We start from the raw sequence: 23,085 nt of genomic DNA on the forward strand, positions 1-23,085 counted from the left end.
CATTCAATTCCATTTGTCTAACTTTTAAAGTCAAAAATAAAAGCCAGAAGTATTTTTTTCCCTTTATCCCACTGGGTGCTTTCAAATGCATAAGTTCTCTTTTATTTGAAAAAGCTCTAAATCTTAAATATATGGTGTCCCAAAAAATGTATACACACACTTTGAATAATTATAAAGGCAGTGTTTATTAAATTACATTTCATTTTCAAAATTAAGCTGTCAGCTGTTAAAGTGTGTATACATCTTATTGGGACACACTGTATATCAATTCAACTTATCCACATTTACCTAATACTTTTAGAAATTAAAGGAAAGGTGAATATTTGAAATTATAAAAACATAGCTTATAGTGAATAAAAAAATAAAGTGAAATTAATATTAAAATAAATTTAATGAAATTATTTTCATAGAAAAAAACAAATACACAAGTTCAAGAATTAAAATTAATTTATTTTTCCAGGATTTTTCATTCTAAAAATAAACTTCTAAATTAATTTAATATAAAAATCAAATTTTAAAAACACTAACTAAATTTTCTTTTGGCAGCTGAATATAAAAATGTAGTTTCCCCTCTCAATTTCAGAATGGCATATTTAGGAAAGAAAGTTTTAAGAAAAGACATATAGAACTGCCAACAGCTAGTTGTTAAAACAAAAACTATTTTTAAGTAGCCAAAAAATTCTAAGAAAAATTACTACAAAAATTTCCAGATCAATCAACACAAATAAAATAGAACTATTAAGCAGTAAATGATTTATTGGTTCTGAAATACATAAAACTTTCTCTTAAGCTCAAATTTATCTGGACCAGGAAAGCATAGTTTGAATTATAATGATGAGTCTGTCATACATTTGTCAACTTTGAATTAGAAGTTCTCATGTTATAAAATGGTTATATATATTTTCTCATTCCTTACATTCATAGGCTCTGAGCACCATTCCATGATGGGGATAATTTATTATTAGTTTTTAAATCCTCACCCAAGGATATTTTTTCCATTGATTTTTTTTTTTTTTTTTTTTTTTTTTTTTTTTTTTTTTTTGAGAGAATGGAGGGAAGGGTGAAGGAGGGAGAGAGAAATGTTGATGTGAGAGAAACACATCAATTGATTGCCTCACCTTTGCACTCCAACCAGGCCTGCAACTAAGGTACATGCCCTTAATCACTGGGAATCAAACCTGAGACCTTTGGTCTTTGGGCCTATGCTCTAATCACTGATCCAAACTAGCCAGGGGGTAGGGGGGGGGATAATTAATCTTGCCAAAGTAAAGATCTACCTTCACTTCCGAACTGGGGCCAAGACTTATTAAAGCAACTATTGTTTGTGATGCTTTTTGCCAGGTGCCATGGGGGTATAAGAGAAAGTCCTATCTGTCAGTAACTTCCAGCTCTTATGTTTATGGAATGATGGCATGTTATGGACAGAGTTGGGCAGGTTTCTAAAAAGCCTGCTCACAGGTGAAATCACCTCCATGCCCACCTCAGCAGATTTTTCCCACCTCTTTTCACTTTTCCTCTGGCACCTTTCTCAATTCCCCTAATTTCCCTAGGTCCAGAGGTAGATTCTTACACAGTTGAAGAATATGAGAAAGGTGGGCCCAATATGTATAATTTCCTATGGAAAGTGGCCAGGCCTAAGGAATAATAGAAAAATTATATAGATTGAATAATCAAAAAATAATTATTTATTAAGATAAATTTTTCAAAAATTTAAGTCAGTGCTTAGAGATATAAGTTTAAGAGATCAACTAAAATATTTTGTTTTGTGTGTATATGTGTGTGTGTGTTTATCTCTAAGTCTAATAATGTCTCAGCATAAGATTTTTAGTTTTCTTAGAGGTTGATCTTTAGTTTTCATTGAAGAAAACCATATGCTTTGTTCCCCACTTCCTCTAAATCCTGGTTGTCTTTCAAGATCCAAGTTAAATTATAGCATCTTCATGATGTATTTCTTAATAATTTCAGCCTATATTGAGCTTCCTCTACTTTGGTTAACTGTTTCATTCATTCACTCATTCATTTATTTCATTTATTTGTATTGAGTATCAGTTATGTACTGGTGAGTAGGCACTAAGGATAGAGTAAAGAACAAAATAAAAACATCATTGCCTTCAAGGAATTTGCATTCTAATGGGAAAATAAATTATATATACACCTATCTATATCTATGTAGAAAGGTAGTTAGATGGTATACCAGATGGACATAAAAGTATAAGTGCTATGGAGAAAAACAAAGCACACAAAGAAAATAAGATGAGTTAGGTAGGGTTTTAGAACTGCACCTGGAAACAGGGTGCTTCTGGAAAATATTCTCTGAGAAGATAAAATTAAGTCAAGACTTAAAAGAACTGAAACAATAAGCTTCACAGAAATCTAAGGTGGGCTGAAGTCTGGTGTGGATAGGGCATTGCAAGAGCCCATAGCAGGGTAAAAGGAATGATAACAGGGAGAGATGAAACCAGAGAAGCAGAAGCACTTAAGATGAGATGCTTATAAATATATGAATTGATGACTTTGAATCTTAGAAAAACTAGCAATTAAACTAAAATGTGTACAGAAATCATATTTACAATATCATTTAGTCTCTTTATGAATAATAAATCAAGATCAACAATTCCATTAAGACACACAGGCAATAAGGAAGGGGAAGGCATTAGAAACCTACCTTTGCAGAATCAGAAACATTGTCCCAGTATGGAGAAGGAAAGTCTACTTGTCCCATCAAAATCTGGTCAAAAAGCACCTCCTGGTCATCACCACTTCTGTTTAGATGAATAACAGTAAGAGAAAAACAGGACTAAATTGTCAACTCAGGATATTCTTATGCATTGGAGCCCTTCCTTTCCCAATAAATGTGTAAAATGAGTTTTAAGCGATTCAAAATGTTAACACGAAACAGTTTTGGTAAATTGTGATAAAATGAGTTTCTAAGTTATAGGAAGAAGATTTATGGAATGCATGTAAATTAGCATGCACAACCTGAAAAAATAATAGCTATTATAAGTAAAATTCTTATTGTTTTTTTGTGCTGCAGGGTCCTTTGGTGCAAGAAGGCTGATCATTCAGAAAATAGAGAAATGCTTTGTTGGTGCTAAATAAAAGATTGCTGCCCATACCCACGAAATGGAGGAAAGCCACACAGCAGGATATATGTGATTACACCAGCTGCCCAGATGTCTACCTTGAGGCCATATCTGAAAAAGTAAATGACATCAGAATTACAAAGTCAGACAGGACAAATTGTGGGGCATGGCAAAATAGGCGATTCTCTTATTCTAAACCAAAAAACTGAACCAGACAAAATAAAAAATTTAACAACAAACACTAAACTAAAACCCACCAAGTAAACAGAATTCAAGAAAAGAATAATTAAATAAGAGACTAGGCACATGAATAAAAATCAAAGTAATGCATGGCTAGGCTTTTATCCAGATATCAGTAAGTGAAGGGTTTCAGCAAAAGGCTTATTATAGTCATATCAATTTTACTTTATGTTCAAGTACAAGTAATTTATTTGGGAGGTGATCCCAGGAAATGCCAGCTAAGGAGTGGGGAAGTGAGACAGAGAAGGGAAGGGAAGTTATCAAACCAGTTACTAATGAGGTCAACTGGAGCTGAATCTCCTTAGAAGCTCTGGGAGACTGTGGAGGAACAGGAACTCAGAGTTACCCCACAGTAGGGTGAGGAGGCTGGGATATCTATATACTCATACCCAACAGTCATTGGTATGGCTGCTGGGGTGGATGTTAATTCCTTGTCACTGTAGCCTTTTCCATACTCATTCAGGGAGAGCTCCAGCAGCCCAAGGGAGCCCCTAAGAAAAGAGTTGCAGGTGCTGTCAGGTAGAAGTTATGAAATAGGTGGTCTTCAGGGTATATAGGTAGAGCACTGACAACTTTAATCATCTTCCAAGTCCCATTTCACACAGTATGCTAATACTCATCAAGACTTATATTTGGATAGAGACACTTCATAGAGACCTATAAAAATAAAACTCATGGGTGATAACCAAACCTCTTCCTAAAAATTAGATTTCATCTTTCCCCTAGCAAAATGTTTAGTGGAATTGTTCACATGGAGCAAAAACAAAAACAAAAACAAAAACAAAAACAAACACAAAAAATTGGCTTAAGTTACTTGCCACTCTAAAGCAACCCTTTTGGGACATCTGTGTTTGTTTTGTTTTGCCATCACCATTTATCCTCTCTACATTCTCTTCTACCTCTACTCCTCCCTCCACCTGCAATCATCACACTGTTGCTTCCTGGTCTCTATCTATGTGTCTGTCTCTATTTTGCTTGGTAGTTCAGTTTGCTCATTAAATTCCACATAAGAATGAAATCATATGGTACTTGTCTTTCTCTGACTGACTTATTTCACACATGATGCTCCCAGATCTATCCATTCTGTTGCAAAAGGTAAAATTTTCTTCCTTTTTATGGCTTAGTAGTATTACATTGTGTAAATGTATCACAGCTTTTTTTATCACCCATCTATTAAAGGAAACTTAGGCTACTTCCTAATCTTGGCTATTGTAAATAATGCTGCAATGAACACAGAGATGTATGTATTATTTCAAAATAGTATTTTAGGCTTCTTTGGATATATTCGCAGAAGTGAAATCTGGGCAGTTCCATTTTTAATTTTCTGAGGTAACTCCATACTGCTTTCTACAGTGGCTGCAGATTGCACCAATCTGCATTCACACAACAGTACACAAGGGTTCCTTTTTCTCTACATCTGCACCAACACTTGTTGTTTGTTGATTTATTGATGATAGCCATTCTGACAGTGTGAGATGATACATCATTATGGTTTTAATTTGAATTCATCTGATAATTAATGGCATTGAGTATCTTTTCACATGGTCATATGTAGGACCTCTTTGGAGGAGTGACTATTCAGGTTTTTTGCCCATTTTTTAAATTGGGTTGTTTGTCTTTCTTTTGTTGAGTTGTATAAATATTTGATATATTTTAGATAGTAACCCTTATCAGATGTATCATTGGTGAATATATTTTCCCATTCAGTGGGTTGTCCTTTCATTTTGTTGATGATTTCCTATGCTGTGCAAAAACTCTTTAATTTGATGTCATCTCATTTGTTTATTTATTTTTCTTTTGTTTCCCTTGCCTGAGAAGGAAAAAATATTGCTATAAGAAATGTCTGAGAATTTACTGCCTGTTTTCTTCTAGTATTTTTATGGTTTAGGGAAGCTAACATTTAAGTCGTTAATCCATTTTGAGTTTATGTAGTGTGTAGTATAAGAAGGTGGTCTAATTCCATTTTTTGCACATATCAGCCCAATTTTCCCAACACCATTTATTGAATATATTCTCTTTAGGCCATTCTATGTTTTTGCTTCCTTGGTCAAATATTAATTGACTATAAAAGTGTAAATGTATTTCTGGACTCTCTATTCTGTTCCCTTGATCTACATGTCTGTGTTTTATGCTAATACCATGCTGTTTTGATTACTATGATCCTATAGTTTAGTTTGACATCAGATAGTGTGATTCCTCCAACTTTGTCCTTCTTTCTGAAGATCAAGGTTGCTATTTGGGGTCTTTTGTAATTTCATATAAATTTTGGAATATTTGTTCTAGTTCTGTGAAATACACCATTGGTATCCTGATAGGAATTGCATTTAATTTTAGATGGCTTGACTGGAAGTCATATCAATTTTAAAATAATGATGTGATGGATGCTTCAGACTATCTAACTCTCTAATTTTAGAAATAATAAATATTTACAGGATGTTTTCCAATTTATAATGCACTGACGTAAGTTATCTTATTTTCTTTTCCAAAAAAAATCTGTTTTAGAGAATAAGTATTATTGCTTGTTTTATAGAAGAGAAAACTGAGGTTCAGAGGGGTAAATAGGTTAGCTCAAAATCACCCACTGGCAATGGCAGAGTTGGGCTCTAACCAAGGTCTTCAAGAGATCCACCAAATCCTTCCTCTATTCTACACCACTCCCTTCCAGCTGGCCTCAAAATACTTACAGTAAAAATGGAGCAATGCCTAAAATAGCAGCCTGTGAGCAAGGTCAGGCTGGGCTACAGATGTGTTCTTCCAACTCACTCAAATTAGATTAATAGAAAAGTCATCATTACCTCACATCTCACCTTAGGGGTTTCCCTATTGAAATTCCCTTATCATCTGTTTTGTATTTCTGCCTTTCTGGTCTATGGTACAAGCAGAAAGACTGTTTCCAACGAGTCACAGTGGATATACCCTAGTCCGTTAGCTATGGTTTTGTGTACTGACAGGAAAAAAGGAGGATTGTATTCCCTTACTGCCCCCACTCTTTCTTAATACTTGTTTAAATATAGTGCTTCAAAACCCTGCCTATGATGCTGGTGATAAATAGGATCTTTATAAAAAGAGCATTTTACTTATCAGACCTAAGTTAAATGTTGACTTACTACTATCTAGTCGTGAACTTACATGATATTCAATTATCCAAGCCTGAAATTATTTATCTGCCAATCAGAAGTCATACCATCTACTGAAAGAGTAAGAATTAAGTAAAGGAGCATAATTCCTGGAAAAGAATAGGTCCTTGGTAAGTATTAGGCCAACCTCCCTTCCCGCCCCATTCTAGAAATTTTCACTCTTCTTTATACTGCTGCACATATATACCAGCAAATTCCCAGTGACCCTGGGATATCTAAGGGTGTTTGTAACTCACAGATAATCAATAGTGCCAAAAGGGCCAAAATGGAACCAAGTCTGAAGAATAAGGCAAGCTGAATGAAATAATGAAAGGAGATTGTAATCATGGCACACCACACAGCAGTGTCTGCTGCTTTTATCTCCAAAAGTGAGTTAATTACCAACACTGTATGTTTTTCTGTTACTCCAAACATTTTTTACTCTGAGGTTAACAACTGCTTCTATCTTTAACAAAGGCCAAATGGAAGCCTTAAACAAGATTGCAGTAATTGGCAATTTGGGGTAGCAGAGAAAATGACTCCCACTTTCAAGTAAAAAAGAGTGAAAAAAAATCTGATAGCTAATTGTCTGGATGGAACAGAGCAGTACTGTTTCTCCTATTCTTGAAGCAGAATACTAGTTCTTTGGCAAGCACATCCCACAGGAAGCACTTACCCAGTCTCTGCAATGATTTCTGGAGCCACGTATGTTGGGGTACCACAGACTGTGTACAAGGGGCCATCCACAATGGTGGCCAGTCCAAAGTCACCCAGCTTCAGTGATTTGCTGCCATCTTGGTGTTCATACACCTAACATGAAAGTAAAAAGTGAAATATCCTTAATCAAGAGCTCAAAATCTCTTTCCTGAATAAATGAGGAACACTGTGGTTTAAATTAAATGTATTTATGATAAAAACTTCAGATAATTATGCAAGGTTATACATATGAGGATATTGTTCTTTAGATTACTGCCAAATTAGAAACATGTTGAACAACCAGCAAATGGAAATCTGTTATATAAATTATGACATATTCATAAATAAAATTCTCTATGGCCAAAAAAAAAATGGTGATGTAAATGTATTGAAATGAACTATGTTTGGAAGTGAGGACAGCAGATTTCAGATTGGTTTGCATTAAATGTCTATTAAAGAAAAAATAAGGGCAAAGGAAAATGAGTGACAATGGTGTGTATGAATCTGGGTAGTAAAATTATGGGAATTAGCTTTTTGTTTTGCTTATCTGTATCTGATGTTTCTACAATTAAAGCTGATTTACATAATACAATGTAATATAGAAAATCTCTAGTGAAATAGCTCCAATTTCTGAAAATCATTACCTCTTTCTTTTAATGTAAGAAGCTTTAAAAATGCAATTCTTTAGTAATTAAACAGAAAGATCTACATGTATAGTAAAATATTTTTTAAAGTAAGTAACTGAAAAGGATATTAATATTTCATTTCACCTGTGGCAATTTGGAAAGATTTACTAAGTGTGGAGTCAGCATTCTGCCCAGGTTTCCTTATTAAGGCAGTAAAAGTCTCCAGATTTTCATCCCACAAATTAAGATAAAGGTGCAAGCATTTACACTGATTTAGTTCTAGCCCAGGATCAAACTAAATGGATCAGCTCTAAAATGTCTCCCAGCCCTACTTAGATAGAGTTTTAGCCTGAGGACTGAAGGGTTCCAGGTTTGAGTCCCAGTCAGGGCACATGACTGTGATGCAGGCTTGATCCTCAGTAGGGGATGTGCAGGAGAAAGCCAATCAATGATTCTCTCTCATCACTGATGCTCTTTCTCCTCCCTTCCTCTCTGAAATCAATAAAAAATATATTTTAAAAAAGGCTCCCAAACAATGTCTATTATTTCAAAGAAAAGATCAAAGGCACTCAGAATTCTGATTCAGTGCCCACATTGAAGTCAATAAGGTAAAGAAAACAATAGTTAGAGGCTAGTATAACCAGCAAAGGCAGGAGATGCCTTCAGGACATGGCCAACTTTTCCTTGTACATCAAATAATTCTTCCAGCAAGTTGAAGTCTACATGTTCTTCTGTTATCACTCTATGATCATGTGTACTTGCTCCAGCAGTTTGAACCTTTCCAACAGGAAGGCACATCTCCTCACATCAGAAGTGCTGTTACCATTCCCACATCATGTCTGCTTTTTGGAAAAAGTAGATTAACTTTTCATTTCACTGCAGCATAAAGTGCAGATGTTTGGCTAGCTAAGCTGCATTATCAGCAATAATCATTTGTTTCTAACTGTTTTGGCAGAGTCAGTCAGATCCTCCTCTCTGGAAAGACTGCATCTTTTCTGGGCAGAAAAATTGTATTTTACTTTTTCTCCACACTCAGAACATGGAGTCCTCTCCCTAAGGACATGATTGTGGTCAAATGGAAGCTGCCCTTGTGCAGGTGCCCAGAGGTTTCACCAGCACTTGGGTTGTTAGGATAAGAACAACTGTGTGTACTTAACAGATGTGGCTTTGCCCAGTTGTTATCAGGGATGGACACCATCATTCTTACTTTGACGAGGCAGCTGTCCATCCCTGGTCAGCACAAACAAGTTTGAGTTATGAACTTTAAGCTATCAGAGCTGCAAAGTATAATATCACCCATAGACTGAATGTTCTTAAGCAAAAGAAATCCCTGAATTGCAGTCTTAGCATGTTAGCCATTCTTGTTATCCAGTGATAAAGCAAATGTTTTTCATGAAAAGAAATCTAATATGAAAACATCAAGTAGATCATTAGATTTGTTTCTCAGAAAGAGCCATATTTTTATTTCCTTAGTTCCATTTTGTTAACAATAACATTTCTAAAAGGCAAAGTAATCTCTTGCTTTGATGTTGTTAGGTCAGATTTCAATTTTCACAATAACATTTGCACAGGAATCTTGTGTTTTTTCCTAAACATACTATCTATAATCACCTAGCTTTACTCAAAAGTTGGACAAAAGCAGATGTTGGCAGATCTAGTCATAAGTTATATTTTAGTTCTGAATATGGTTATGCAATTCTCTTTATTATTATGTTTTTAATCCCAAAGATATGTTTTTATTGATTTTGAGAGAGAAAGAAAGGGAGAGAGAGACACACAGAAAGAGAAACATTAACGTGAGAAACATTGATCAGTTGCCTCCTGCATGTGCCACATAAGTATGTGCCCAGACCGGGAATCAAACCTGCAACCTTTTGGTGTACAGAATGATGCTCCAACCAACCGAGCCATTTGTCTAAGTTTACCATGTAATTCTCTTACATGAAGCAAGGTTTTATTTTTGAACATCTACATTTTGATAGGCATTCTACCTTACATATAGCCATATGCCAATTATATTAATACAAAAGGCCTGGTGCATGAGATTCGTGCACAGGAGAGGAGGGAAGGGGGCAGCGGCGGGTGGCTCTCAACTGGCCTGCACCCTCTCCAATATGGTACCCTTGGGGGATGTCTGACTGCTGGATATACCTCTTATAATCCAGGACCACTGGTTTCTAACCACTCGCCTGCCTGCCTGATTGCTCCTAACAGCTTCTGCCTACCAGCCTGATTGCTTCCTAACTGCTCCCCTTCTGGCCTGATGGCCCCCAACTGCTCTCCCTTGCAGCGACCCGCAGAGCCATTGGACCCCAGGCCTCACCACGCGGAGCGGCCACTGGGCCCCACCTCCACTGTGCATGTGGCCATCTTCTGGCGGCCGTCTTGTGGCGGCCACCATGAGAGGGTGTTGTGCAAGGGTGTGACACCACATAGGCTTTTATTATAGAGGATAAAAATTCAAAGTTTCAATAACTAAGATATAAAGCATTAAAAACTTACAAAATAAAGAAAATTAAGTTTACCTAAAAGTAACAATACTTCTTAAGTAAAGCAATACAATTTTAATGCAATACCTAGAATCTATCACTTTTAAAAATATATATATTTTATTGATTTTTTTACAGAGAGCCAGAAATGTCGATGAGAGAGAAACATCTACCAGCCGCCTCCTGCACACCCCCCCACTGGGGATGTGCCCGCAACCAACGTACATGCCCCTGACCAGAATCGAACCCAGGATCTTTCAGTCTGCAGACTGACGCTCTACCACTGGGCCAAACCGGTTTCAGCTAGAATCTATCACTTTGATGTTCTTTTTCCCCTCTTCTTAATCACCTTTACAATGTTTGCCTTTTTTGTTTGTTTTGGAAACTGTATAGTAGAACTTTTATGAACATAAAGAGGTTACAATGGTGCTTATAAGAGAAGTAAGAGCTTAGAGATGAAGGCTTAATGCATTTAATTGAAAACATTTGTAGATGCAAGTACATTGGAAATGACTTAGGAAAAAAATATTTTTGCAGGTCAATAAGTGTCCGGGGCATCTAGGTTAGAATTCTGTTTAACTTACTGTGAGGCAGGGCAGGAAACATGGTTGCTCTGCTCTGTCAACACTTTGAGAGAAGGATTCAGAATGATATATTCCAGGTTACCTCTCCTCCAATGGAAGAGTGCCTCTCTTAAGTCATCTAAGTAGCCCAGCTCACAAATGGGACTCACCATTAGCATCTATGCTCACCTTTGTCTCTTCCCAAGTCAATTACAGAGGGGCATGAGTGAGGCCATTTAAAAAGTAAAACTCTGTTAAAATTACAGATTGCTAAATACACACACACACACACACATACACACATGCACAGAAACTTTGGCTTATCCCACTCTCCAGATAGATTCTGACTTTGTTCTTCTTCATGCCTCCTCAACCTGACCATCTTCCAGAAAGGACATCAAAGGCTACAAGCATAGGTTTGGACAGCCTGTTTCAGCAAGTGGAATTCTAGCATAAGAACTTTTTGCTATAACTGTATTTTGAAGACTTCATAAAACATGACTCATACATGAGGTGGGAGTATATATTAATTGCCAATCAAACAGTATTGATAACATAGGATATCATTTAATGTTCATCCCAGGCCTTTAAATACTATAGATGTTTTCCTACATTTTAAACGCTAAGGGGCTATTAAAGAGATGAGGATTAGTGCAAATTATCCAGCATGTAGTGCTTTCACTGTTTAAACTAAGCAATAAAACTGTGTAGTTGTACAACACTAATTGAATGCAGCTACACATAATTGTGAACTGCCATATGCAGCCTATTACCATACAGACTGTCAGTATTTTGTAAGCTACTCTTGTGATCATTACAGATGGCTACAGTTAGAGAATTTGTTCTCTAGGGCTTATTATATAGCTATCAAGACAACCCATTATTTGACAGACTAAATGAGCTAAATGGCAACAATTAAGAAAAGGTTCCATTTATAAGCTGAAGGCATCTTCTACAAAGACTAGATATAATGAAAGGTCAGGTATTAGATTTTTGGCACACTGATATTTTACACAAGATTTTTCTTTTTTAAAGAAAAGTTTTATTTTTGTTTCTTTTTCATTTATGTGAGGTTTTCCAGGAGCTGTAACTTTCTGAGCAGTAGACGTTTGGGCATATGTCTGATTTCCCATGAATTAAAAACTGACACTATTTGGAAAAGTTATTTGAAAAAGTAAAAAAGTGAATATAAGTCATAAAATGCAGCCAGTGGCCATAAAATATGAAAGTTCACAGAAAATCTGATGTTGGTCAAGTGATCTATTTTCAGAAAATATATCTTTATTGTTGAAAGTATTACAGATGTCCCCTTTGTCAGCACATTGATCCTCTCTTCGTTGCTCCTTCTTCCCCAGGCCTTCACCCCACTATTGTCCATGTTCATGGGTCATGCATATATGCATGTAAGTTATATGGTTAATCTCTTCCAGTCTCTCTTCCCCACTCCTTCCACCACTTTCCTCTGAAATGTGTCAGTCTGTTGCATACTTCAATGTTTCTGGGTCTATTTTGTTTGCCAGTTCATTGTGTTCATTAGTTTCCACACATGAGTGAGATTATGTGATACTTGTCTTTCTCTGACTGGCTTATTTTACTTATTTTACTTAGCATAATGTTCTCCAGATCCTGCCACACTGTCTCAAAGAGTAAGAGATCTTTTTTTTTAAATTTTTTATTGTTGCATAGTATTCCATTGTGTAAATGTACCTGTTTTTCTTCCCCATTCATCTACTGATGGGAACTTGGGCTGTTTTCCACTCTTCGCTATTGTAAATAATGGTGCTATGAATAAAGGGGTGCATGTATTCCTTCTAATTGGTGTTTCAGGCTTCTTAGGATATATTTCTAGAAATGGGCCCACTGGCAGTTTTATTTTTAATTTTTGAGGAAACTTCACACTGTTTTCTAAGTTAATGTAAGTCATAAAATGCAGCCAGTGGCCATAAAAATAATATGAAAGTTCACAGATAAGCTAAACCTAGTCAAATGGTTTCTGTAATTTCCATAATAAACTAAAAAGTGCCGAAACCAGTTTGGCTCAGTGGATAGAGCGTCAATCTGCGGACTGAAAGGTCCCGGGTTCGATTCCAGTCAAGGGCATGTACATTGGTTGCGGGCACATCCCCGGTAGGGGGTGTACAGGATGCAGCTGGTCGATGATTCTCTCTTATCGATGTTTATAGCTTTCTATCCCTCTCTTTTCCTCTCTGTAAAAATTCAATAAAATATATTTAAAAATAAATAAATAAAAAACTAAAAAGTGACTAATGTAACAAATGTGTCAGAATAAACATAATTCTCCGTGTTGCTGTGACTTCAAAAATAAACCTGTTAAAATGATGGCTAATGAATCACTAGTAGCCACTAAACTATAAGTACTAAAAATTATTTTACCAAGTAAAATTGAAGAGAAGTGGCATGAAATAGGAAAATGCCATAAAAATGTCAATTTGCTTTTTTAACAAATATGGCATTCCATTGAAAAACAAAAAGAAGACATATGTATTACTATTTGTAATATTTTAAACAATAAAAAAATAAAAAGGACATTGATTTTTCTCTGGCCATAATATATGGCTTTTATGATTCTAAAGAAAATTGATTAAATTTAAATCTTTAACCTTTAAAAAGTGAAAATCATTTATAAGAAAATAATTTTGTGAAATTACTTTATGGTCCACATACATTAGAATTAAACTTCCTGGAAAAATAAATTATTAGAAACACTAAACCCATTAAATACCCACATGTAAAATCTTAATGAAGTAATAAGTTTAAATGAAATAATAAAAATAATAAAAGTTTTATAGACGTTAGAAAGAAGTAAGTCAGAAGAGGTATAATAATATTAAAGGAGAAATTAAATAGCTTTTCAGAGCATTACACTAGAGATATCTGGGAAGATGGAGAAATGAATGGAAACTTCAAGAAACCGGATTCTCATCCTCACTTTAAAATAGTCATGAAACTATCTAAAAAGGAGTTCTATGAGCTGCAGTGAGATACATAAAACACTCACATTCTGGATTCTCTTAGGTATTGTATAATCCTAGGATTTTATTAAAATTTGGGGAATAAATGTCAATTGCAATTAAAAAATATATTACATTTTTGTCATATAAGTAATATCCAATATAGCACTGTAGGAAAATTACAAATGACAGAGAATTATAGAGAAAAGGAATTGCACCCATAATCTTGATACCTAGAAATGACTATTCTTAACATTTTTAAGTATGGACTTCCAGAGCTTTCTTTCTCTTTTTTTCTTGCTCTTCTGTTTCTGGTGGATAATATATCCTGAAGTTTTCCCAAGTGAATAAGCACATCTCAACATCATGACTTTTAGTGGCTGCTGGATATTCCATTATATGAATGCAACACAATAATAACCCCAACTACTCACTGCCATTTAGTGAGTAGATGGGATATGCCAGCCATCCTGTTAAGAACTTCACATTCGTTATTCCATTTGATTTCTATGAGAACCTTATTATGTAATCTTACTGATATTTTACATATAAAAAAATTAAGGCTCCGAGATGTTAAGTACCGTGTTTCCCCGAAAATAAAACATCCTCTGAAAATAAGACATACTTACAGGTTTCCTTCTGAGTGAAATATAAGGCATCCCCCTGAAAATAAGGCCTCCCCCTCGGCTCTGTCTCAGAATGAAAATGAATTTACCGTAAACTGGTCGCTAGAGCTGCCCCGACTGGCGTCTAGCAACCAGTGACTTTACGTGGAGTCCTGACATCACTGCTGTGTGGAGGCGGAGCAGAGGTCAGAGTGAGTGGTGAGCTCCGGGCGGGAGAGAGGAGGAGACTTTTGCAGATGCGTGTAGAACAGGAGGATTAGAGCGGACAGGACGCTGCGAAGGTGGTGAGTGCTGGTCTGTCTCTGGTGACACTACCTGATGCTTGCGGCCACCCTCATGATGACTGAAGGTTCTCAGTCAGTGACAGACCTTGCTCCAGCCCAGATCCAGGCCTCAGCAAGCCCAGTGACAGTCCCCAGGCAGGCACCAGGGAATAAATGTCTGATAAAGGGGTAGGGGGGATGTCTGGTGAAGGTGTTCAGTGGCACAGGATTGGGGGGAGGGGTATCACTTAAAATGACACAGGAGGATCAGAGGGGGCAATCAAAATGACACAGGAGGATCAAAAGGGGTTACTAAAATGGTAATCCCTCCTCTGATTCTCCTGTGCCATTTTGATTCCCCCCTCTGATCCCGCCTGTGTCATTTTAAGTAATCTCCTTCCCCCCACCTTGATACCCCAATTCCTTATTTTTACCCCTAGAAATGAGCACAAAAAGAAAAAGCTACTCTGTGGAGTACAAGAAAGGAATAGTGGAAGACTCTTGGGGCCAAAATCTTACTGCTTTCTGCAAAGAGAAGATGTTGAGTATCCGATTGGTCCGAAAATGGCGAGCAGAGTATGGTAACCTCATTGAACAAGTGGAAAAGGGAAATGCTAAAAAGTGCAAGTGTGGATTAGGTCGGCAACCATTATTTTCCGATCTGGAAAACCTAATCTGTGAATGGGTTGTTGACAGGAGAGCAAAGGCTTTGGTTGGGAATAGGGCTCAGATTTAAAAATTTGCCCTTGCAATGGCACCACAGTTTGACATAGCCCCAGAAGACTTCAAAGCATCACAACACTGGCTGGATAATTTCCTTCAGCGAAGTGAACTGTCTTTAAGAAGATCTACAACATTGTTTAGGTTGGAAAATACTCAAGTTATTAAGCGAGCCCTCGCATTCAAGTCCTTTATTGATGATGCTGACTTCTCTAAATACAATCTTTCCAACATGATTGCTATGGATGAAACTGCAGTGTTTATGGGCCAATCATCTCAAACAACAATTGAACAGCAGGGTGCCTCCTTAGTGTACATTCCCTCCACTGCTTAAGAAAGTGCACTTGTTTCCTGTATTTTGGCAATTTGTCTGGATGGCACTAAAATCCCACCTTTAATAATTTCTAAGGGCAAGAAGGAAAAGATTGAATGTGTTTTGGGCATTTTTATTCTTGAAACTGAAAAAGCCTGGGCCACACAAGCAGTTATAAGGAAGTGGGTCGATTTAATGCTGCCGCTTGTTATGCGAGGGAGCCAAAGAGGTCTACTAGTCTGGGATGCAGCCAGCACTCACCGCGCTAAAGAGATGAAGACATTTCTTCACGAAAAAAAAATAGATCAGATAATGATCCCCACAGGAATGACAGCCTATCTCCAGACTCTTGATATTGCAATAGGCAAGCCATTCAAAGACAATTTGCGCATAGAAATTAATGACTACATTGAAAATAGAATGGAGAGAAATCAGTGTGGAAACTTTGTGAAACCTAAACTGCAAGAAGTTGTGACTTGGGTGAAGAATTCATGGGAGAAAATCACTGACAGTTGCATTGCAAATGCACTGCGAGCAGGCTACCTTGACAAGAAGTACTCATTTAAAGACAGTGCTATTGCTAAACATGAGAGATTTGGTGCAATGATTCTGATAGAAATGGAGTCACAAGAAATTCACCAGGAAATTCAGGAATTGGATTGTTACTATGATGTTCCAGAAGACGATGACATGATTGTCATTGAATAAATGAGTAAATTCTTGATACTGTAGGATTCACAGTTTGTCTGGTTTGTGCTGACAACTACTGTACTACCGTACCGTATACAGGTAATAAATTTCCTTTATTTTCATTTAACAATAAATGTGTACCGTATTCTTCTTCATGGGAAAATAAGATATCCCCTGAAAATAAGACCTAGCGCATCTTTGGGAGCAAAAATTAATATAAGACACTGTCTTATTTTCAGGAAACAGGGTAATTGCCCAATCCAATGTTATTCAGCTAACAAATGGCAGAGCCAGAACTTAAGCTCAGGAATGTTTGAGTCCATGATCTAACTGAAATGCCCTCCTGTCTCCATATCATGCCTTTATTTTACTGATCAGTGCCTAATATAAGTTGTTTCTGTATTTTTTCCATATTAAAAATACTGAGGTAAATATATATATATATATATATATATATATATATATATATATATATATAATATATGCTCTTTCTTTAAGTTGAATTTCTAATAGTGGAATTACAGTTCACATATTATTTAAGGCTTTGGTTATATATTACCAAATTACCTTTCAGAAAGACTATATCAAGTTACTCTATACCAATACATATGAGATGACTGATATCCTTATGACTTTGCCCACAATCATTGTTAATCCAATAAGACTATGACTATATATATATACATATTTCAGAGAGGAAGGGAGAGGGAGAGAGAGATAGAAACATCAATGATGAGAGAATCATTGATTGGCTGCCTCCTGCATGCCCCACCCCCTGGGTATTGAGCCCACAACCGTGGCATGTGCCCTTGGTCAGAATTGATCCTGGGACCCTTCAGTCCGCAGGCCAATCCTTTATCCATTGAGCCAAATTGGCTAGGGCAAGGCTAAATATTTTAATATGAAATGAATCAAAGGTGGCTCAAAGTAGACAAGCAAGTGAGTTGTACCTGCTACTCTCACTGGGGAGATGAAGGAGCCATGTCTGGGCTCACGAATTTGAATGTTTCTTTCATCAACAATTTGAAGTGTTGAGACTTGGAAGATAGTGGTAGAATAGGTGAAAGCTACACTCACCTTCCAGGACCCTGGAACTACAACAAAAGTATAGAAAATCATCCTGAGTAACCAACTGAAGGGCAGCAGGAGAGACTTACAGAGGAGGCCACATTGAGTCTGGTAGGAAGTGCAGAGGCATGAGATGGCTGGCTGGGATCCCATGGGTGGCAGCTGAAGTTCTGAAGTATCTCAGGGATTCCCCCTGAAGAGTCTGGGGTCTAAACACTAAACTGGGCTTCCTAGCCTAGAGCACCAGAACTCTGCACATCTGGCTGTGAAAAGCAATAGGATTTCTGTCTGCCAAGGAGAAATGGCTAAAATGCAGGCACCCTCTTAAAGGGGCAACACACAAAATTTCTTTTGCAGCCACTCACCCTTGGCTCCAGCAGACCAGAGCTGTGTAAGTAGATCTGGAGTCAGTGGCTCTGCGGAGAGAGCTGAGAGGTCAGCTGCAAGGATACCTGAGATGAGTCATTACTGCATCAGACAGGCAGGCAGAAGGCTTAGGGGCAATCAGGGAGGCAGGTGAGCAGTTAGGAGCCAGTGGTCCAAGAATGCAAGAGGGATGTTCCCCAAGGGGTCCCATTCATGAAGCATCAGCCTGGGGAGAAGCAATGGCACCACCCATTTGAGTCCCTCTCACCCCACCCTGAGGAAGTTAAATATTGCTGAGGAGTATAGTAGGAGTATAGTATTCTACTACTAGAAATGAAACTTAAAAGTCATATATATAAATTTACCTCAGTATGTTTAATATGGAAAAAATACAGAAACAACTTATATTAGGCACTGATCAGTAAAATAAAGGCATGATATGGAGACAGGAGGACATACTAGTTAGATCATGGACTCAAACATACCTGAGCTTAACTTCTTTTTTTCTTTTTTTTAATATATTTTATTGATTTTATACAGAGAGGAAGGGAGAGAGATAGAGAGTTAGAAACATCAATGAGAGAGAGTCATCGATCAGCTGCCCCTTGCACACCCCCTACTAGGGATATGCCCGCAACCAAGGTACATGACCTTGACCGGAATCGAACCTGGGACCCTTCAGTCCCCAAGCCGATGCTCCATCCATTGAGCCAAACCGGTCCCGGCCTGAGCTTAACTTCTGGCTCTGCCATTTGTTAGCTGAATTACATTGGATTGGGATATTATAGCTTTTTAAGTGAATGAGCCTAACAGAGAGCCTGCAGGCAAAGGCAGATATCTGAGTGTTTTGAGACTTTTGCTGATGTGCACCCTCTCCAATCTGGGACCCCTTGGGAGACACGCCTCTCGCAATCTGGGACCACTGGCTGCTAACCGCTCACCTGTCTGTCTGATTGCCCTTAAGCCCTCTGCCTGCCTGTCTGATAGACCCTAATTGCCTCTGCCTGCCTGCATGATTGTTCCTAACTACTCTGCCTGCCAGGTTGCTCGCCCCCAACTGCCTCCCCAGCTGGTCTTCTCGCCCTAAACTTCCCCTCCCCTGACCGCCTGCTTGCCCCTACTGCCCCCCCTGCCGGCCTGCTCAGCCCCATCTGACTCCCCCCTTCTGACCTGCTCACCCCCAACTGGCCCCCCTGCTGGCCTGCTGGCTCCCTACTGCCCCCCCCTCCCGCCAGCCTGCTTAGCTCTAACTCAGTGTTTCCCAACCTTCTCTCATGATGAGAATCACCTGGTGGAGTTGTTAAAACACAGATTCCTGAATCCCAACTAAGAAGTGCTAAACTAGAATTTTTGAGAACATATAGGTAAAATTGCATACCTAACTTAGTGCTCTGTATATAAAATCTGTCTTAGAGCACTAGTTAAGTATACAATTTTACCTATATGTTCCCAAAAATTCTAGTTTAGCACTTCTTAGTTGGGATTCAGGAATCTGTGTTTTAACAACTCCACCAGGTGATTCTCATCATGAGAGAAGGTTGGGAAACACTGCTCTAACTGACCACCCCCGTCAGCCTGCTCACCCTCAACTGGCCCCCCTGGTGCCAGCCTGGTCACCCCCAACTGCCCTCCTCTCCTGGCCTGATCACCCCTAATTGCCTTTGCCTCAGCCCCACCACCATGGCTTTGTCCGGGAGGATATACAGAAGGTTTCCTGGTCTAATTAGCATATTACCCTTTTACTAGTATAGATAATGAACTATCAGAAAGAGAAACTAAGAAAATATTTCCATTCAAAATTGCTTCAAAAATTAGAATAAAATACCTAGGTATAAAGCTAACCAAGAATGTAAAAGTCCGATACTCAGGAAATTATAAGATACTGAAGAAAGAAATTGAAGAAGATACAAATAAGTGGAAGCATATACCACATTCATGGGTAGGAAAAAATAACATTAATAAAATGTCAATATTACCTAAAGAAATCTACAGATTCAACACAATTTTTATCAAGATATCAATGGTGTATTTCACAGAACTAGGACAAATATATCAAAATTTATATGGAATCACAAAAGACCCTGAATAGCAACAGTGATCTCGAGAAAGAAGAACAAAGTTGGAAAAATCATGCTACTTAATATCTATATAAAACTATACTACAAGACCAATTAATCAAAAGAGCAAGATACTGGCCTAAAAACAGACATATAGATTGATGGAACAGAACAGAGATCAGAGAAATAAACCCATGTTTTTATATTCAATTAACATTCAACCATATAAGGCAAAAACAAAAAACAAAAAACACCCAAAACATACAATGGGTTAAAGATAGTCTATTCAACAAATGGTATTGTGAAAATTAGACAGATACATGCAAAATGAAACTAAACCACCTTCCTATACTGCACATGAGAATAAAATAAAAATGGATTAAAGTCTTTAATGTTGACTCAAAACCATAAAAAATCCTAGAAGAGAGCATAGGCAGTGAATTCTCAGAGATTTCTCTTAGCAATATTTTTTTCTGAGATTTCTTCTTGGGTAAGGAAAACAGAAGAAAAAATAAGCAAATGGGACCACACCAAACTAAAAACATTTTGCCCAGCAAAGGAAACTATCAACAAAATGTAAAGCTGAAACAGTTTGCTCAATGGATAGAGCGTCAGCTTGCGGACTGAAAGGTCCCAGGTTTGATTCTGGTCAAGAGCATGTACCTTGGTTGCAGGCACATCCCCAGGTTCGATTCAGGTTAAAGGCATGTACCTTGGTTGCAGGGGGTGTGCAGGAGGCAGCTGATTGATGATTCTCTCTCATCGATGTTTCTAACTCTGTCCCCCTATCTTCCTCTCTGTAAAAAAAAAAAAAAAAATCAATAAAATATATTTTTAAAAATGTAAAGAAAACCCACTAAATGGGAGAACATATTCCCCAAAGAACACCTCTGAAAAAAGGGGTATATCCAAAATTGATAAAGAACTTATGCAACTCAACACCAAAGCAAACAAACAACCCAATTTAAAAATGAGCAAAGAAACTGAATAGACACTTCTCCAAAGATGTCATACAGATGGCCAATCAATATAAGAAAAGATGCTCAATTTAGTACTAGTCATCAGAGAAATGCAAATTAAAACCACAATGAGATATCACCCCATACTGTCAGAATGGCTATCATCAGTAAATATAAAAAAAAACAGTGTTGGCAAGGATGTGGAGAAAGGGGACCCTTGTGCACTGTTGGTGGGAATATAGATGGTGCAGCCACTGTGGAAAGCAGTATGGAGTTACCTGAAAAAATAAAAAATGGAACTGTCTATGACCCCAAGATTCCACTTCTGAAAAAATATCCAAAGAAACCCAAAACATTAATTTGAAAAAGTTTATGCATCCCTATTCTCATTGCAGAATTATTTAAAATAGCCAACATTTAGAAGTAGCCCAAGTGTTCATCAGTAGATGGGTGGATAAAAAACAAACAAACTGTGGTACATTTACACAATAGAATACTACTCAGCTCAACAAAGGAAGAAAATTCTACCCTTTGCAATAGCATGGATGGACCTGGAGAACATTATGTTAAGTGAAATAAGTCAATCAGAAAAAGAAAAGTACCACATGATTTTACTCACATATTGAATTTAATGAACAAACTGAACTACCAAGCAAAATAGAGACAGACGCATAGATACAGAGCAGGTAGACCGCTCTAGTGGTGGTGGTGGTGGTGGTGGTGGTGGAGTGTGAGGTGGGATTGAGCAAAAGGGAAACAAGAAGAGAAAAAACTCGTGGACAGGGACAACAGTTTAGTGATTGCAGGTGGCGGGGGGCGGAAGGGGGGGAAGGGTGTGTGGAGGTGGAAAAGGGTACCAGGGAATAAATGATAATAGAAAAAAATAAAATGAAGAAAAAAATCATAGTGCTATATACCAAAAAAGTGAATAACTTGAAATGAATGCTATTAAGTCCTTAATGAGAGAAGGAATGATTAGTGGAACAGATGGATACAGACCAACCAAGGCAATACACTACCCTTATACTTCCTGTTGTCTTCTCCCTGATGGAGTTATAGAGCCTAGGAGAAGGGCCTTTAGTATATGTTGAGTAAAGTAACTGAAACATTATTGTACTAAATAATTTTAGGGGAAATATTGTTTCTTCTTTATTCCCTCAACTTCTAACCACATTCAGATAGAAGAATGTTTTTCTAAATACCTATGAAAAATGGTCATTCAGTTTCTGCTTTGACATTCCAATGACTATAAGTTACCTGTAATAAAAGACACTTAATTTTCAAGCAGTGTACTTAATCGAAAGTTTTTCTTACTTCAACCTCAAATCTCTTACCCATGAATGTATTTTCTTTAGTTTGAGGTCAGTACTCTCAAATATAGCACAAAACAGTTCCCCATCTTCCATCTGGCAGTCTTTCATGTATTTGGTAAGAATCACCATGCTCTACTTTCTCCATCCTTTCTCTGGGCTGTACTCCAGGCCTCTGATGTGACATGTTCAGTTCCCTCACCAGAGAGGTAATATGTTGTGAGCGGGTAGTGGAATGTCTTGATGGTGACACTCTTGTGTAAGGGCACAATAATATCTTTAGTAGCCATGTCACATTGAGATTCACACAGACTATGTTCAACCACTAACCTTTGACCTCAGGCCAAATTTTACCACAACTGCTTTTATGCAATGATTATTAAAACAACTACACTTAAGCTACTTAGTCCATACAGGTTTATGTTTATTTCTTGTTCAATTTTATCTCACTGATTTTGAACATTTATAGAAATAAATATATTTTTGTATATTAATGCTGTCATTTGATGTAATTTACATTACACCTTCACTTCAGATCACTGGTAATGCTGATTAGGGCAGGAATAGTGACACCCATGACCCCCTTCTTTTGAGTAATACCTAATTCATTAATCAACTCTGGTGACTCAAGTTCATAGTATAGTGGACTGATTACAAATCTATTCAACTATATTTTTACATATGGCCTCTCTACACAGTTTTGGCATTTGCCTTTTTACCAGTGTAGTTGGCTATCTTATCACAAAATGGATTTATTTTTGGGATTATGAAATGGGATTAATGCAGAAGGAAATTTGTAAGAGGAGCATTGGCTTGAACTGGAAGAGCTGGAGCACGAGTTTTGTTCATCACTTGGGGAAAACAGGGTACTATCAACTTAGTAAAAATGAGGGTCATTATTATGCATGCTATTCTTGATGAACAACTA

General features: G+C 37.4%; 1 protein-coding gene across 9 annotated transcripts in view; it reads right to left on the reverse strand.

The window, feature by feature from the left end:
• Nucleotides 1–23,085, reverse strand: part of DCLK1 (doublecortin like kinase 1) — a 376,814-nt gene that overhangs the window by 43,034 nt on the left and 310,695 nt on the right. For all 9 annotated transcript variants that reach the window (XM_084879549.1, XM_084879551.1, XM_084879548.1 and 6 more), the window contains 3 exons: nucleotides 7,116–7,249; nucleotides 3,117–3,194; nucleotides 2,666–2,762 (listed from right to left, as the gene is read on the reverse strand). In XM_084879549.1, coding sequence (XP_084735675.1) covers nucleotides 2,666–2,762; nucleotides 3,117–3,194; nucleotides 7,116–7,249 — 309 coding nt within the window. The remainder of the gene's footprint in view (nucleotides 1–2,665; nucleotides 2,763–3,116; nucleotides 3,195–7,115; nucleotides 7,250–23,085) is intronic.

Source organism: Pipistrellus hanaki (assembly GCF_964339955.1).
Source record: "Pipistrellus hanaki genome assembly, chromosome: 3".
In the NCBI taxonomy this organism is placed as follows: domain Eukaryota; kingdom Metazoa; phylum Chordata; class Mammalia; order Chiroptera; family Vespertilionidae; genus Pipistrellus; species Pipistrellus hanaki.